Source organism: Leptonotus elevatus, chromosome 3 (assembly GCF_054856555.1).
Source record: "Leptonotus elevatus isolate MCC_2025b chromosome 3, RoL_Lele_1.0, whole genome shotgun sequence".
NCBI lineage: Eukaryota > Metazoa > Chordata > Actinopteri > Syngnathiformes > Syngnathidae > Leptonotus > Leptonotus elevatus.
Genome location: NC_141241.1, coordinates 8,509,121 through 8,528,166, shown reverse-complemented (window position 1 = coordinate 8,528,166; position 19,046 = coordinate 8,509,121). Strand labels below are relative to the sequence as shown.

Sequence of the window (19,046 nt, the reverse complement as noted above, 5' to 3'; positions counted from 1 at the left end):
CCCGCCGCCATTACCGCTCGCTCTAAAAGCTGACTTACGACTGATTAGCACGACCCGACAAAAGATATGACGACCTTACACCCAACGACAAAATGTCGTCCTGATTTTAGTGGCGGCGGCGGAATTAAATTCGCCAGGCTTGACTAATCAACTCGATCTGTTAACTTCTCTGTCGCAAAAAGGGTCAAACTGAGCAGGACAAGGTAAAAACACGTTGAGGAAAACATGAGCTGCAGACTAATCAACGCTCACTGAGGAGATCAATGAAAGGCCCGAAGGCTCGGGCTTGCACTATATTACGTACCAAAACTTCATATTCATTCATTGATTTTACTTTTCAGAATAGTATATCATTGAACTCCAATGGGAGTGAGGGAGAAATTAGAGGCTGGGGGGCTAGGGAATGAAGGGGGCTGAGGTCAACCCTCGCGTGGACGGGTGTTTGCACAATATTGATGGCTCACGCTGAAAGAAATGACTAAATATCTGGATCAATAACTCCAGGTTGTTGCAGATGGAAAAATATAAATACATCTTTATGGCTCCTGGAGTGGCTCGAGCCAACAGGGGCTAAATGCCCCCCTTAAGGTAAACCCTTTGATTAGCCAAGGCCAAAGGTGCGTGGAGGGCTCCGCTGATGTGAGGATGCCATGGTTCCTAATGCACACAGGGGCCTTGTAAAGGAGCCAAGAATATGACAGGTCATACACCCCAGGCTTCTGACCTGACCCTCCTTTTCATTTGTAATGACGATGGACTCAGGCTACACCATCCGCTGCCTTGTTCCCATTATAAATCCCACACAATCTTCCATTTTCCCCAAAAAAACATTGATGTAATCAGACTTGAAACTGAGTCTCAGGCTTCATTCACACTTACCAGGCGTGGTATGGTTAAAATGAACTCTATGATTGACAGGTGACCAGTCCTCGGTGTGGCTGCCTTTCACTGGTAATCAGCAGGGATATACATCAGATCACCTCCATCCTGAGCACAATGGACGCTGACCTAATTGAGACTGAGTTCATACTTGTCAGGTTTGGTGAAAACAAACTCTACTTTTCACCGGCGACCAGTCCAGGGTGCCATTTGCCCAATGTGAACTGGATAAATTCCAGATCCCTACAACTCTGGTCAGGACAAGCGGCGGTTTGGTTAAAGCCAATTCCATTATCGCACGATGAACATTCTAGAATGTCATCTGCCTTGTTGGCACAGTCCAGAGAGTGAAGTTAGAAAAATTCATGGTTGGATGGAGAAAACGAACTCCGTTGCCACTTCTCTGCTATTGTGGTTCTTTCGGTCAAGTGTAACCACTATAATTTTAACCCTGGTGCGCACCAAATATGCAGGCCAAGACTAGTTGAAGAGGTGTGTCTCAATTTGCTTGTAAGTGAACAGCTAGCATTCACACTGGCATTTTTTTTTAATCATCGGACAAAATTGATGGATGGATGGAAATCCCTCAGACCATACCAGAAATATGTGGTCCAGTCAAGCAGTGACTATATGGTTATGGTTTTCTTTACTGGACTGGCTTAGTAACCTCACAACTCACAAGCTAGAGTGATAATTGTGATTCACTCAAGGGAGTTCTTTACATTATCAATCTTGAACTTCACTCGGCAGATCCATTCCGGAAAGGAGGGACATTCTGTACAATACTTCGAGCTGATTGGATGATGCGGCATCTTGTGCACGTTTGTTTTGACCAATAACGGCAACTGATGAAAGTGCAGTCTTCGGTCTCGTCTTAGGAAAAGAAAAAAAAAGCACGAACATCTTTATCTGATAAAAATGCACGAAGCGCCTCTTGCTGTTCAACATTTAGCAAGGAAACGGGGAGTATTTCTGCGAGAACTGAATTAATTGCAGGGTCCATTCGTCTGTTATGTTTGTTTGTAATCCCCCACCCCGCACCAACTCTCCCCCAACCCACCATTGGCGCTTCTTGGTTTCGTCCCGCCCTAAACAATGCCTGATTGGTCAAAGCTAAAAAAAAAGGTCGGTTGCAAATGTATCAGTGGGAGCGGTACAAGATGTATTTCTCGTAGTATTTGTGAACAATTACCGCGAGAATTCACCTGGTTGTAAAAATGCCAGGTTGAACCCGACCAAATGTATGCACCGCTGATCTTCTAGACAGTGTCAGTCGAGAAATACCTCTGTTTCAGCCACAGCAAGTCGCGTTATAGATGTAAAGCACTTTGTAATCAACGCTGACCGAAGAGCCGGTGCAAAGCATCCACCCTCGTTCTTATTTACAGCACAATTACCGAAAACAACACCCAACCTCTCACAGCTTCCACTGCTCCACGGCAGCCAACGGGGCCATAAAGAGGGGGAGGAACCACATCATTGCCTACTCCTTAATTAAATGAAAGCTGTTAGCTTCATTTGCTTGCCTTTATTTTTTTATTTTTTGGGGGGTTGTAATTGAACTGACCGGCCCACCGCCCGCCGAAGACCTCCCAGACACCATCCCCGTTTGGCCCTAAATCAAGACTGGATAAATGGCCCAGTGGGTCCCCTGCTGGACTCCCGGCGGCAAGGCCAGAGCGGGGCAGAGTGGCGGATCGACACCTTGCCGGCGATAAGTAATTCAGTGGAGGATTAGCAGCATGATAGCCTGATCAATACTGTGTGCTCAGGGCCATTAGGAATGCAGCGAGGAAACGACCCCCTCCGGTAATAAAGTAGGGCATCAAGGTTCTCCTTCATTTGCCAGCTCCATTAGTGTAATGGTATCATTATCTGGCACAGCCGTATTTTTCGGGAGGCCTGGCTTTTCCACAGCTCAACCGGTGGGGGTCTGATGAAGCCCCCCATGTCGAAGTGTTCCCCTTTTTGCCATTCCACAAAAAGCCGGGGTGTAAATCTCGCGCTGTTGGGAGCTAACACGCTACCCTGTTTTATGTCACCATCCCACACTATTTCTCCATTACAGGCCCATTAATAGAGTGAGCAAGATGGAGGAGAAAAAATGGCGGACAGAAAGAAAAAGTGCTGATTGCGCCAAAATCAACCCCCCCCTCTCTTGCTAAAACACCACGTCCGACATGACAGGACGTCAGCATTAGTCGCCGTAAATCGTTCGCTTTACACTAATTCACCGGCTAGCGTTTTGCGCGCGGCGAGAATTGATTAACCGTGTCCGGGACGCGCGGCCACGTAATCAGCTTTTACCTCGCTAGTTGTTAATTTAACAGAACTGCCGAGGGAAGCACAAACCATTTTAATGAGCGTTCGGGAAGTGAAAAAAACAAAAAAAGAAGTCTAAACAGGCTGCCGCAAACCCGAGCAAACCAATGAGGCTGATCTAAGCAGAGAGCCGGGCTGAGGACCAGACCTCGGAACATCTGGTGACCCTGTGCGATCATTACTTAGCCTGCTGCTCACACACGCATACACATGCACACACTTCCTGTTTGGACGCCGCACATTACGCTTGTCATCAAGGGCCCAAATGGCAACTTGCATTAAAAAAAACGACATTAGAACATCGGGTTAAGGAACGGAGGTCAAACCTCTTCATCCCTGTGTTGACAATAATGATAAAACATGCTGAAATGCTTTAAATATACCACTCTGTAACTTCAATGCATGCTCATTTTTAAATCAGTATACGAACAATTTGCTAGCGTATAATAAGTAGTGGCAATTTCTATGATTAAATGCCAAGTGTAATAAAATAAGCTAGCCGCTGATAATGTAAAAAAAAAAAACACACACACACACAAAACATAAATAGCAAAGGTGTCATTAGGTTACTTTTCTATAGTTCACTTCACAACACAGCCAATTCCTAACAAAATTCTATGTTAAAAATAATTTCAATTGTTTCTTGGGTAATATTCTAATTTCTTGAGATGGTGTATTTGGGATGTTTTTACCTGGCTGTAAACAATAAATTATCAAAAATAAACTGAACTATTTTACTCTGTGTGTAGTATAACTATGACTTTCACTTTTTAAATTATCCATCCATCCATTTTCCAAACCGCTTATTTCTTATTTTTCACATTAATATATTGAGATGCAGACGTACGCTAATAAAAGATGCACCGCGGGAAAATGCTAACGCTAGGAAAAGTATTTTGGCTATTCTAAAGTCATCACTAACCATGACAAGAAAATATAAAGGGATTTATATTACAGGTGAGCTAACGAATACACACACACACGCACGCACATACATACATATACTCACCCACATACAAAAAAAAAAAGAGCAATGATGATGACATTACCTAATGAACAATACTGAGCTTTTAAAAAAAAAACGTAAGAAAAAACAATTTAAAAAATAAAAGATGCACCGCGGGAAAATGCTAACGCTAGGAAAAGTATTTTGGCTATTCTAAAGTCATCACTAACCATGACAAGAAAATATAAAGGGATTTATATTACAGTATCCATTATATAAATTACACTCACTCTTACATCACAATCCAGCAACATTCAGAATGGGTTACAGACACATTTCCAGAAATAGGCAGCTGACAAAAGATAACTTGCTTGTTTAACTTCAAACTTGATGGGCAACAGTAACACCACAGACGCAACTTTTTCTATACAAGAAATTAAAGTCAATTGTCCATGAAATATCCCTTTGAAGGATTTCCTCAAGAACTGAGTCTCAAAAATTGGACATGTCAACCTACATATTGAATATACAGCAGCCTTGACTTGTAAGCGTTTTCAAACTAGCTGATAAAAATGTAGACAGGATGTCTGGTCTGGTGGGATTTTCTAGGATTGTGTGTTTGTTCCCTAACTCGCAATGACAACAGAGGCCACGGTAGCGCACATAGTTCACAGTGAGAGAAAACACACGGCAACCACAATATTCAACTTATTAAATATCATCCTGCCCGTGTCGTTATACAACCGCCGATAGCGAATGCACACGAGCAGAAGAGACAGGAAGCGAAGCCACAAGGTCTGCCTGAGGGCCAGCTGGAACCAGTTCTGGCTCTGACCCAGACGGCTCATCTGGCCACCATTGGCTTTTTTTTTTGGTAAACAGGAGGAAGCGCGTCCTACATAGTTTTCACAATCCAAACACATGTGGGCAAAGACGAACAGTCTAGTCAGGAGATAAGAGACAAGATAGACTCGATGGCCATTCTTTATTTTTAAGTCTCATCTTGAGAAACCACAAAGTTGCTAGTGCAGTAAAACACACACACACACACCAGTCAGTCGGTCCTTAAGGGCTATTATCATAGCAGCCATATTCATTTATTACTGTCAAAAAAAATCACTCTCACAGCTGGTACTTAAGAGAAGTGAAACAGTCAACTATTAGTCATTGAATCAACAGCACATGTGGGCAGCAGTCATCAAGCATATGGTCAAGTGTGAGCAAAGCAAGGTAGATACAGCAACTCAGGTCCAGGGGGGGCCAGAAGTCAAACTTTTTCTGGAGATTTTTTGCTGACTTCAGTCTACTTTTGCAGTTCTACAGTAAGTAACCACAATTGAACATCAAGAGGCGGTGCCTGGTGGGGTTGGTACGTGACGTCAGCGAGTTTGTTTGTGACTGCCTAGTCGTGAGCTGTGGCTTAATCATAATTCATAATTTCATATGTACCAATGAATGAAATAGTGAAGCTTGTACAAAAAATTTTTTTTGCTGCCACGAGGTGGCTCGTTTATTGGGACAGCTGGCTTGGGCCGGTCGCCGGAGGGTGACAGTGAACGGACCCGACGAGAGTCACACATGCAAAAATTTGCAAGCTTCACTAATTCTTCCATTGGTACAGATAAAATTGTAAATATTGTTTAGTGTTGTTGTGAAACACAATATGCATGATATTATGTTTGGCGGCGCCTGGCGGGCTGCTCTGTCTGTCTCGCTTGAATTCGGAAATAGATTTCTCGTCTGTGTGAAAGTTTCTGTGCATTTTATGGGTTGTAATCTGTGACATCGCCACGTCACGCCTAATCCTGATTTGGGGCAAGGTACACCCCGTGGACTGGTCGCCAGAAAATCACAGGGAAACAAACAAAGAAACAGTCACGCTCACATTTATACCTGTGGACAATTTAGATCAATTTAGCTCATCATTCAACCTATCATGCATGTTTTTGGAATGTGGTAGGAAGCCAAAGTACCGTAGAAAACTTCTTTGTATGGTGAATAGTAGGGGTGGGAATCTTTGAATGTCTCACGATTCGATTTGATTCCGATTTTTGGGTCTGCGATTCAATTCAGAATCGATTTTCGATTCAGAACGATTTTCGATTCAAATGATTTGATTGACAGTGATTTTTGCTTCAATCTATAGATGTGCAAGGAATTGTAATGATCTACTCCTGTCTGACTCGCTAATGCTAATTAGCGCGCTACTCCAGACACTTTTATCACTCAAAAGAACGGTTCCACGCTGGAAAAAAAATAACTTTTATTGGAATAACTTGATCGTGAGTTTTTCCTTCTACTCTCTAATGTGGCTACAATTTAGCAGTGTATTAGACCGCGTGGAACCACACTGCCCCTCAGTGGCCAAACCGGGTACAACATGAACAGCGCTCCAAATAAAGGCACACAGACAAAGACAAGACAGTATTAAATAATTTAATTAAAATCGATTTTGGGACATTTAAAATCGTTTTTGTACTAAATGAGAATCGCAATTCTTATGAGAATCGATTTTTTTGGGCACACCCCAAGTGAATAGTCTTATTGTATTTAAGTTTCTGTAGTCTTTACACACAAAAACATGACCATATGAATGATAAAAATGTGACCACAGAATTATGTAAACTGATTCACCTAAAACAATAATTGCCACTTACTTAATCTACCATCAATTACAAAGACTGCTGTATGCTATCTTTACCAATTTATGCAGCACAAATACTTAAAAAGATCTTACTTTAGGCATTACTTCACAATAATCTATGTTATACAATTTGTTGCATAGCAAATCTGTCAATCCTCTCATGCAAATAAGCCATTGCTCACCCCGGCCCCCCTCTACTACTGAACACCTTTTGTTGAAACTCAATCTGTTGCTTTGCCCCCCAAAATCACCTTGCTCATTCTCTGCACTTACTTTTAGTCATTGCAACAGTTTCCATGGATATGTACTTGTTATTTGTGTCCCCTACAGACTGTTTTAATAAAATGTTCCCCTGCAGCTGAGCTGACTGAGGCTGGTGTCATATTTCCCCATTAAAGAAGGATGAGGAGGAAAAGGAAGAGGAGGAGGAGGATGAAGGATGTTGCACGCCTGCGTCAGTTAGCTAGCTATCCGCTTGTTATTCTAAAAAGACGTTTAGACGCAGCTCTTTGTGCTGGCTGGTCATGGTGGTTGTTGTATGTGAGGAGTGTGGGGGTCGTAAAGTAGAGTTAAAAAAAAAAAGTAAATAAAGCAAGGAGGCAAGGTGAGGTATGCGCTGGCCCCCGCCGCTCGCTAGCCTCCACAAAACAGCCAGTAGCGTCACATTCGGAGCGTTAGACATTCATTGAGCGCACAGCCGTGAGAAATGTGCCAGACGCGATGGAGATAAAACGCTATCAGTACCTTTCTTCTCTTCTCCCCCTCACTGTCACCCGATCTTTTCATGTTCCTGGAGTTGTGTTTACGCTGCCCGATTTAGCGTGCGGGGCTACGCTGGTTCTTGTAGTGCGTCAGGACTTACGTTTGCGTCGATTCTCAGTTTTCTTAAAACGCCACACGCGTGACTCGTGTCTGGTTATTTTGTGTTTGCGTGCGGTCGGTAACGTTTGCCCAGACACGCTGGCTTTTGTGCAGGATTTGCCAAAAGAGAGGCTAGGGCGTAACATAGAGAACGACACGTCCCAGAATGCACTGGCTCTCAAGGCGGAAGTAGCTTCGGCACGTTCAAGATGTTGCTCTGCACCGGTGTGAGCGCAGGTACAAATCAACAAATAAAATAAACGCCGGCCAACGTCATTACAAAGTTGACATTTAACACAAGTAATCTATAAATATAATAAATAATAGTCTTAAATATTAAATTACTAATCGCATCATCATTTATAGTATTACAAACGCAGGCCAATGAATTTAACACAACTATTTGTAATATTTTCATGTTTTATTTTCACTGATGATGACGTATCGCTAGTCTCGTGGTGCTATTATTGATATTCTGTAACATCACCTTTTTATTCTTGTTAATTACTATTATTTTCTTGCAATGACTTTAAAACGATTTAAAAATATGTTTTTTGATATTCATTTAGTTTTGTTTTCCTTGTAACATTACAACATTGTTTTCAAACGTTCTCATAAAATAAAATATAAATAACATATTTATAATATCAGTAATGTCTGTTGTCTGTTTTCACAACAGTCTTGAGCTTTGATTTTGACTTTTGAAATCTGCGCAACAAATTTTATCAAAATGACTGTACATTTTGGAAAATGTTTTAAATTGCCCGACTGAAAATGTTTCCAGACAAGAAAATACAGTACTATGCGATACACAATGTAAAATTAAGAAATAAAAATGGTTGATTATATTAAAAATATAATAATAATAATAATAATAATAATAAATCATTTGTTATATGGTTCTATTGTAGTTGTTTACCAAAACCTTTGCTTCAGTTCTCTGGGATTAAACTGGTAAAACATGTGCTCCTCTAATTCGGAAGTTGTTTCTCAAATTAAGTCATTGATTAGCAAAACCGCTCCACAAAAGGAACAAAAAAAAAATTCTACCTGTTTTTACTTCCTTTTCTTTCAGCCTGGTCCTGATAATCCTTTATAAAAAAAAAAACAGTATTGGATCTCAACAATATATGTACCTGACATAGTGGTACATCCTGTATGAAATTACAAGTCCTGCCAACTTTATTTAAAATTGTGCATGCATCTCCAATCCAGTTGCTGTTGCTTTCACCACATCAGGCCTTTTTTGGCATATAGTGTATGACTTCTCTGGAACGCACCCTTTGAGGGGTCATCCAGCTGACTCCATACATGTTTTAAATAGCCCTGAAACGTGCCCTGTGCATTGTTCCTGTGGCAGCACATGTGAAATCCATGAGCGCGAGAAAGGGGGGTCTGAACCACCTGCTACGTATTACCATAACCTACTTTGATCAGCGTCTTCATTAGGTCGCTTTGTAATCGCTCTTCTTTTATGGATGGAGCTGACCAAAGCGAGCAGGGGGTACGGCATTGATGCAATCCACATGGTTCTTTCACCTGTCTAGTAAAACAATCAAAAAGCTTTCAAAGATGTCCGGCATGCCTTTAGTGTTCTTTTGATTTCTATTTATAACCAACATTTCCTCTTCTCTTTTAGAAAGCAATTCAGTGGTGGGAGTAGATTTCATTAAATATATATTTTTTTTAGATGTCTGTTGAGTTTTTTATTTTCAATGATTTTTATTTTACCCTCTAAATTTGAAAACATCTATCTGTACTTCTTTCTCCTTACTAAGGCTGATTTGTGGCATTGCTTCTGGTGTTGAAAAACTAAACTACGTGGATCACTGGTTTGGGCTGAAAAGTCTCGCATGCACTGTGGGCCATGTCAAATTATTTGCGTATAAGTATGTAAAGTGTTCAATTTGTGTAGACGAGGCCCAAGTGACAGATTTATTTCTGAGCCTCATCCAAGGGAATTGCTTTGATCATAATTGGGGTGGGTTGGTTAAAAAAAATGTATTAGCCTCATTTGTAAAAGTGTAGATTCCATTTGACATTTGGGGGAAACACGCTAATAGGTTTTCTTAATGAAAGGCTTGTAGTTTTCTTGTAAGGGCTAGCAGACATAAATGTTAGCATGTTCTATGATTAAAAAATAATTTGATTTTGATTTTATATTAGCAATATCTACACTTCCAACCCATATTAGTTAACAATATCATCTGAAAAATCGAAATACAAAGTGTGGTGTTGTGGATTATAACACTGTGTCCATGGGTAAACTTGTTGAGCTAAAGCTAGCAGTGCATGGGACATAGCCTATTAATCGGCATGTTGGGATGTTTGGTGAAAGTACAGCTCATTTGTAAGGACTTGGGCTTTGGAGCCGGAGGATATGGATCAGAGTTCTGCTGTCTGCTGTGGCGCAAAAGGAAAAACAAGTTTGGTGGAAGAATGCAAATCTATGTAGCTTGCTAGGTAGCCTTCCGTGATTTGCCGTTGAGCGAGGCAATGTCCTTACTTTCCATCTGAAATAAGCATATAATGTAGATCTTATAACTTTAAGAGATTTGTTTTTTTGTTTTCTACCCATACAGATGAGGCATACGTTAAAATAGTTATAATCTATGGCATCATTGTGTCGACTTTTAGTATCATTGAAGTATCTCGAGTCCGGGCCATGTGTCCTCTTTTTTGGATCTCAAAATATTGTCACCCTAGCGAGTATATATGCTTCTTTTACCGAATGTATCCCTGTATGTGTGTGATCTGGTATACCATTTAGTGTACAACACGAAATATACAGCAGTGTGAGATGCATTTTCACTTAATTGGGTGATTTATGAGTATCAAAAATGTTTAAAAAAAAAGAGATTTCCTTTGAAAAAATTGTTATTACCATGAACTAAAGCTAGCCAAGCTTATACAATTAAATAACCCTAGGCTAGCATGTTGTGCTAAACTGAGCTAACAAGCATTTTTAGCATGATAGGCTATATAGGCTATATATACAATCTGGAGACCAGCTACTGTTTTCATGGCTCAAAAGTTTGAGACATTTAGCTAGGTCTGGTCACTGTAATGTAAGGCTAGCGCGTTGTGCTAAGCTAACGCACATTTGGTGCCACATGAGCTGGACATAGCCTACTCTAGTGCAAGGGGTCACTACTCTGGTCCTCGAGGACCCCTATCCTGCACGTTTTGGATGTTCCCCTCCTCCAACACACCTGGGTCAAATGATCAGGATCGTTATCAGGCTTGCTGAGGAGCTGATCATTTGAATCAGGTGTGTTGGAGGAGGGAAACATTTAAAACATGCAGGAAGGGCCCCTCGAAGACCTGAATTTGTGATCACTGCTCCACTGTATATTTAAATGGCACAACGCCATTAAAAAAAAAAGCATCAGCTTTGGAAATGGAAATTGCCGACTGTTTTTCATTGGATGAAGCCACGGGCAAGTCTGGTGCTTTCAATGATGCATGGCTAAGCTAAGCTAACCAACATCTGGTAGTGCATTAGTGGCACATATGTACACGCTAGTGGGCTGTTATTGTTCTTGAACCATGAGGAAAAAAGAAACTTTTTTTCCCAAATGCTATTTTCATCTCTTTGTCATAATTTGTTCGGGGTTAAACACGCAAGCTTAACTGCAATGTTCTTTGTGTTCTTCTCATGTCTGAAACCTGTTAACTGCATACCGCTTCGCTCCATCCATAAAGCATCCTTCTTAAGTACGTTCCCTCAAGCGCACATGTCAAACTATCATTCACATGTTCTCGCTGTCAATCAACAGGCCCATGGAGACATTTGGCGGTGTCGTTTTTTTACCCGATCAGAGGCTCTGTGAGCGATTAGGACGTCCTTACGAGCCGATTACCTCCTTTAACGAGGCCTGTCCGTTTGAATCGGCACATGAGGCTGCGCTCCAGTTCCACCTGCGGGGGTTCACTGTACGGCAAAAGTCAGCTCTGATCACGCTCACATGTGTGGCGAGCATACAAAATGTCTTTGAATGTCTGGCCAATGCATTTAGCGCTCACGACAGGATGTATGTTTTGTGTTATTGTGCATTTCATCATTGCCGGATGACCCACTGACGAGGATTCCAAGCATTATTTAGTGACCGTCTGCCAATATATTTCTTCTTATCATTTAGCAGTTTTTATGTAAGAATATTTCACATGCTTCACACATTTTCCCCCTATAGGCTATAAATCTTAATTAGGAAATAAATTGTTAATGAGATTTAAAAAATCTTGCTAGGTCAAACTTTCCTTGTCTACTGGCAGATAACTTTGCTTAAATTCAGTAATATATTCCTTTATTTTGTTGTTGTTTTTTCTTGTGTGCGTTTAGTTCTGTCATCTAGTCAAAGAACATTTAATTATTCATACATGGATGAACAAAGATATTTATTTGCATATAAATGCTAAATGTTTGGACCAATTAAGCGAAATTTGATAAATTCCCACAGCACAGATAAAGGCTATTTTAGTTAACGAAAAAAACTAAAACTATAATTCAAAGAACAATTTCATTAACAAAATAAAATAAAAATTAATATACAGAAACTACATATTAAGTTAAAAAAAACCTAACTATTATAGCAAAAATGTCCTGTTTTAGTCTTTGGTAATTAATTTAATACATGAACCTTTGGGATGATTTTAAATGTGATTTTTAAGTATATTCATTTCGATATTAACCGCAACAAAGACGTTTGAAAGTGTGTCACACAGAAGTGATGTCATCCAGCAGCAGCCAATAGAAAAACACTTTCAGATGACATCGCTCCTCGGCGACAAATTTGCCAGCTCGCCTGCTTTTTCGTTTAACTCAGCCGAAATGCAACGCTAAGTAAGAAATGTGTTACTTTTTTGGTTTTACCATGATGTTTATTAAATACTGTGCACAAGTAATACCCTTTTTTTTAAAACGAAAACTAATACTGAAACTAACTAAAACTAAGCTTTAAAAAAAAAACAGAACCACCCTGAAAACTAATTATAACTAACTAAATTTAAGAGACGAACGATTCGATGAACGGATATTTTGAACGGTTCTTCTTAATGAACTGATTCTAAAGATTCAGTTCACTTAAAAGAACTGTCATGCCCATCACTAGTAAGCACATTGCATGTTATTAAGAAAAGTTATTCATGTTTCATTGTCTGTCTGGATGATAGTCGACTATTTTTCCAGGGCTTGGTCCCTATCTATCTATCATTTTGTCTATTTTCATGCATATTCATGTTACCAAATGGCACCATTACTACACTCGGCATGTTTTAACGTTGATCCAAAGTGAATGAACACATGGGGCAAGTATGTACATTTTTATGCTAACCTTCACCATGCTTCTTCTTTTTCTGCGCCTTAAGGAAACTGTTATTTGTCAGAGCCATGAAGCAGATTGTTGCCCGCTGGTTTCCATTAACATCAAAGGCAGCCATATAGTATATATCAAAACCTGCATTGTATTTTGGAGCTAATGTGCTGGACCCTGCTAAACAATTACGCCCTTATCCGGGAGAGTTTTCTTTGTCCCCCTTGCCTCATAGTATGTCCTCTCGACAATCTTTGCCTGGTGCCTTTGAAGCACACCCACGTTTGGTCGGCTTTGTACCTACACGGTACCTGTGCACCTCACGCCCGGTGGCCTCTTGGTTTCAGCTCATAAAAGTTGGCCTTGAAACAGAGATGAAGAACAAAAAAAAAAAAAGTAGTTGGATGGCGAAGTTTTCTTGCAGGTGTAGCTGCTTGATTGCCACCAGGCCCGCCCACATTACATGCAATAGATCAAACAAAGGTGAAAAAAATGATTAGTTGACATATATATATATATATATATATATATACCTGGAAAGAGCTGAACATACTGAAGTTTGAATGGTTTAAATCTGTTGAAAATGTAGAAGTAGTTAAAGAAGGAAAGAAAGAGTAATGGGTAAGGTGTCAAGAATCAAGGAGGGAATGGAGTAAAGAGTGAAGAATCACAGAGTGTACTTAATCAATTGTCTAAGATGGTCGCCGCCCCCGGGAGCCAGGGGACAAGAATCCGGATGTACCTAATCAATTGCCCAAGATGGCCGCCCCCCTTTTGAGAATCCCGGGCATACCTAATCATTTGTCCAAGATGGCCGCCGCCGCCCCGGGAGGCATGAGGGTGAGAATCCCGGGCGTACTGAATCAATTATCCAAGATGGCCACCTTCCTGTAACCTCCTGTGTATGATGGAGTAAGTTATCCCCAAAAAAGACAGAATTAAAAAAAAAAATGCTCAAGCTAATCTGCATATTTTATTATGTTGTAACAGCTTGAAATAGGAGGAATAATGCATTTGCCTTTGCGTATTCCACCTAAAAGTGATCTGGTTTAACAGGAAGTCTCTGAACTAAAGTCCATTTACCTCACAAGCTCCCTCATCACTTTGCTTTTCTCAAGCTTCCAAAGTGCCACAACTGAGCAGCACCTGCTGCCTAGTTTATATAACACGCTGTGACTCAAAACCACCATGAAAAGCTTCCCGCGCTAAGCTGCAATATTGTTTAAAACCGTCACAACCGCACGTCCGAGGCTCAAAGTGCGCGGAAGGGCCTTTTAAAAGCATTCAGAGCGTGCGTACAATGTTCAATGCATGTCGGCGGAGATGCAGTAAATGATCAGGAAGGAGCATTTTGGTTAGCGAACACAAAGAACGCGCGGCCGTATTCTCAGATGTGGTACACCTCCTTCCCCGGGATGGCTTCCAGACGGCGGGATCAGGAAGCGCTTTGCTCTCGCCGTGATTTGAATACCATGATCCTTGAGCACTCGTCTTGAAAAACTTGAGGTTTTTGACACACAAAAGAACCTCTTGTTTAAATCTCTCACAAAACGTCAGGCTAGGAAACGCTATAAAACCAGACAGGATCGTGTGCAGATGCTTTGAAGACCATCAAGAGTTATTGAGAACGGCTCAGACAGCCATTTCACACTTTTCTGAATAATCACATGTATGCTGGATACAATACTGGAAAAGTTCAAATTGAATTAAAAAAAAAAAAAACGTGGCTGGAAATCATTTTGTAGAAATCACCCAGAAAAGGACCAGCTCTAGTGAACACACTAGTTCTGAAACAAAGCAAATTTATAAGGCCTCAACTAAGGTTAACGGCAACTTTACCTGTTTTTGGAGTCATGAGCATCGTTAGTCTTTTTTTTTTTGGGGGGGGGTTCCTTCCCTACTAACACCAAACGTTTAAAGAACATCAGTATTTGGTTATCTAAAGGTTAGTTAGAACGAAACCAAAGATAAACGTTTTTACAACCTAGCTTGCATTGTACCAGCTAGGTGGGCTAATCGCTATCATGGCTTAAGTCTTGTTCAATAGTGTGGGACAGGTGTGTTCCATAGTGATTGTGTAAGATTATTTATTTTTTTATCTTCCACCAGCAACATAATATAATAAACATAAAATGTCGCTAAAACTCCCTAAAATAATATTTTACCAAGCTAGAAGCTCACGCCACATTTGCGAGGTCACATATTGCCATCCTTACCAAAAAGTTGTATACTTTAAGTACATAATATAGAGTATACTTAAGTATACCTAAGTTTATTTTTTGAGTGTGCTTATTTTTGTACTGAAAGTTAACTCCTTGGAAATTTGAACATTTTAGTACACTTAAAAGTATACTTAAGTATATTATAAAATATATTAATAAGTATACTTAAGCATACTCTCAAGTATACTTAAGAATACTTTCAAGTATACTTTGTGGTACACTTATGTCCACATTTTAGTTTACAGCAAAAGCCCAGTGATGAATTAACAGGGATCGATGTATCGAACCAGTGAACACTGGTACTAAAGGTATCGACCTTTAACCTCTAGGCTATCCAGCCACATGATCTTTAGGGCTTTATAAATAAATGCAACCGAGAATTTTGGTTCCTTAGCGAGTACATTCTAAGTACATACTACAGTATGTAAACTCTTAGTATATTTTTTAGTATACTTACAAGTACACGTCCAAAAAGTACAACAAAAGTAAACTGGAAGTATACTCTCCAAATTTTTAGTACAGTATACTTCAAGCATATTTAAATATACTTCTTAGACTCAGACTTAATCATGCCACTGAACCTTGCTATGTTGTTTCCTTGACATTTTTGGGCAAAAGACTACTGCTGCACACAGCAGAGAAAGGGCATGGAAATCTGGAATGAACAAGAAAAGACATACTAAAGGGACATTACTCCAATGTTTATTAGTACTATACATTCATGCTTCCTATTCTATCTTCAAGTGTTAGCTTAGCGCCCCCATCCTTCCCGAAACAGTTACTGCAAGCTTGCAAATCAAACAATCAAACGGAGCGATGTCTCAAGCGGCATTAATAGCAAAATGTACAAGTTCAGCAAATATTTGCGAAGGTTTGCTTTGATGGGAGACTGTTTCACATTAGAGGGCTTTTTATTGGGGATTTTCTGCTTTTTAATGTGCATGTTTCCCTGCTGACTCAGTGTTCGCGGGCCTAGCCGTGTGACCGCTCGCATGATTCCGTTCAGGGGACACTCACGCTGATGAATGTTAACGCAAAGTCGACTTTGGCGCGCGACCAAGAATCCATCCAAACTGTACTCTGCAACGCCAGAAAAAAGAAAAAAAAACCCAGGCTGAAACGTGTTTATTTATCCAGCCACTCTGCAAATGAGTTGACATGAGGGAGTGTGCCGATGGTGACAAGTATGTTGAACGCAGGCTGAAAGATTTAAATGAACATGTCATATACAGAACAAGTTTTGTGAGTGTTCCAGCTGAGGCCCACTTTGCTTCTAATCAACGCAGGTTGGTTCAACGCCCCCCCATCGTCCATTCTCCTGACTCACACTCTGAAGGTAGAAATGCATGTTTGGCATACGGTACATCTGGTGAATTTGACTTTCATTCTACTACATGTCAATGTCCCTCTAGTTCCTCTTAAGAGATAAACGGACAAAGTGTTTGCAAAAATAGCCAAGATCAAGCGGTTAAAATCCAAAAAGGCATGATGGTAGAAGGCCACAACTAAGGCTGAGCTGTTAACAACTATAAATGTTTTGTCATAAATGACTAAATTGTACAAACGACAAAGGCCACTGTGCTGATATCATGTGTTTTTTATTTTTGTTTGTTTTAATCATGCAAGCACATAATTTATTCCAAGCTGGGTTTTTTTTTTTTTTTTGCTTAAAGATGGCAAACTATTTTACCCATGAGTCAACTGTCACCGCGGAGCTTCTTTCATTTAGCAAAGGGGGGAGGAAATCTTGTGGATGCGTCGCCACATGTGTTTGCATGTCTGTTTGCTTTGGCCCGGCAAGCCTCACAGCAGCTTCTGGTTACTGGGCGCTTTGATGCGAACGGGGCCCTTGCTCCCATTTGCCGGGAATTCGATTTGTTCCGATGTGCTACGCGTACCGCGCGACGGCTGCGCTACAGACGGACGACAAACTGAGCCGATTTAAGAAAAAAAATGCATTTGATGATAGAGTGATACACTTGTGTTAACTTGTACTCAACTAAAATTTACCTTCAAGTGAAGAAAAAAAAGAGAGCCGTTTATTGAAAAGGGTAAATAACCAAACGCACAAATACAAAATGAAAAGACAAAGGGCAGATGCCAAGACTTAACTAACTACATGCTAAACGGTTCTTGTGTGTTTGTATATGACTTTTGGATGAATCACACTTTACAAAACCAATGTTCCTTTACATTAAAATTGTTGTATCCTCGGTTCGCACCCCATGTATCATAATACATATTGAATATTCTTTAATCAGAGATGAGCACCAGGTACAAATCAATTTGACAGTTTGCTTCTTTTGAGTTTATTTAACATGGATAGTTTGGGCTTTGGAGAGCATTTACATGTTGCATACTAATATTGAATTATATATATATATATATGTATATATATATATATATATATATATATAAATATACATATATATATATATGAGTGTGCAAATAGCTAGGGATGGATCTTACATTAAAAACAAAATAACACAAATAGGTAAATGTATTACTGGTGAAGCACTAAAAAGCGGGTGTTTACCGATACCCCACACAAGAATCAAGTAATGATGCCGTTGTTTGAAGCCATCTTGCAAACGATGTCGCGGTGAAGGCTTAAGGACGATTAATAAAGGCAGAGGACATGATAAATTAATTTTTATAATAAAAACTTTTTTTAAAAACATGTGCATACCAGACTAAGTCAGGAATCCATTTCAACACAAAATGTTCTGGACCGCATCCCTGAGCTCGTTGCTTGTTTGTCATTTTTACAAAAAAAAAAAAAAGAACAAGTATCCCGATGCAATGCATGCCTGACAGCACGACCGCTCCCGACTCAGCTGGTCCGCAGATGTGTGTGTCTGTGTGTGTATGTGTGTGTCGGGGGCCCTCCATCTGAACCAGATAAGTGACTTCTCCTTTTTAATTCCTAATAAATAAACTCGCATCGCATGCTGGGTTTGTGTGTGTGTGTGTGTGTGTATGGGTGTGTGTGTGTGTGTGGGTGTGGGGGGGGGGGGTGTGTGGGGGTGGGGGTGTGTGTGGGGGGGGGGTGTGTGTGGGTGGGTGTGTGCGTGTGTGCGTGCATGCGTGCGTGCGTGTGTGTGTGTGTGTGTGTGTGGAGGGAGGGCACAATCCAAAGCATGTGGCCTCTTATTGTGCAACAACTTTTAACTTTAATTGTCGCTATAGCGGCGAGATTGCGGTTGGAAGTGTTTTATTATTCCAAGAGTGGAATCAAAGCGCGGCGAGCGTAATTATTTTAAAGGCAGGGCCGTAATTGCCTTGTAATGGATGGTGGGCTGAGCACACAGATACAGTATGACGGCCACATGCCAGAACAAAGCCAGCAGTGTGTGTTGACAAGCGGTGTAGCATTTTTAGCACGGGAATTCAATATCTCAGCCACTTTGTTTTATTTTGTTATAGGATGGATTAGGGACTCAAACAAAATATATAAAAGCAGCAAAATGCATCATTAACATCAATAACCCCGTTTACCGAACCTTTTCAATAAGCTCTCGCCAATCGCTATCCCCCGCGAATGGTGGCTGTCGACTATAGAGTACGGCACTTACAAAAGTTTTTATGATATATTGCTCCATCTTCTGATCAAGTCGGTTATCTTTTTTTTTGTGGTAACTTGTTGATCGCTGATTGGTCCAAAAATTCTGATGGTGTAAAGCGTACTTAACTCATTCAAACCCAAAAACGTATACGTCCGTTTTTTTTATTTTTTATTTTTTGTCCTGCACTTCCAAAAACATATGTATACATTTTTTATGTTTTTTAAGCTAGATACAGGAGGCTTTGATACAGCTTCTGACCTGAAGAGGTCGCTTAAAGCAATAGTAGTTATTATA

At 40.4% G+C, this 19,046-nt stretch overlaps 1 protein-coding gene across 1 annotated transcript in view; it reads right to left on the bottom strand.

Annotated features, from left to right (window-relative positions):
• The window catches only part of fto (FTO alpha-ketoglutarate dependent dioxygenase), a 148,494-nt gene extending 140,834 nt beyond the window's left edge, over window positions 1–7,660 (bottom strand). The window contains exon 1 of the mRNA XM_086072029.1: window positions 7,536–7,660. Coding sequence (XP_085928155.1) covers window positions 7,536–7,577 — 42 coding nt within the window. The 5' untranslated portion in view covers window positions 7,578–7,660. The remainder of the gene's footprint in view (window positions 1–7,535) is intronic.
• Window positions 7,661–19,046: the final 11,386 nt, after the last annotated feature.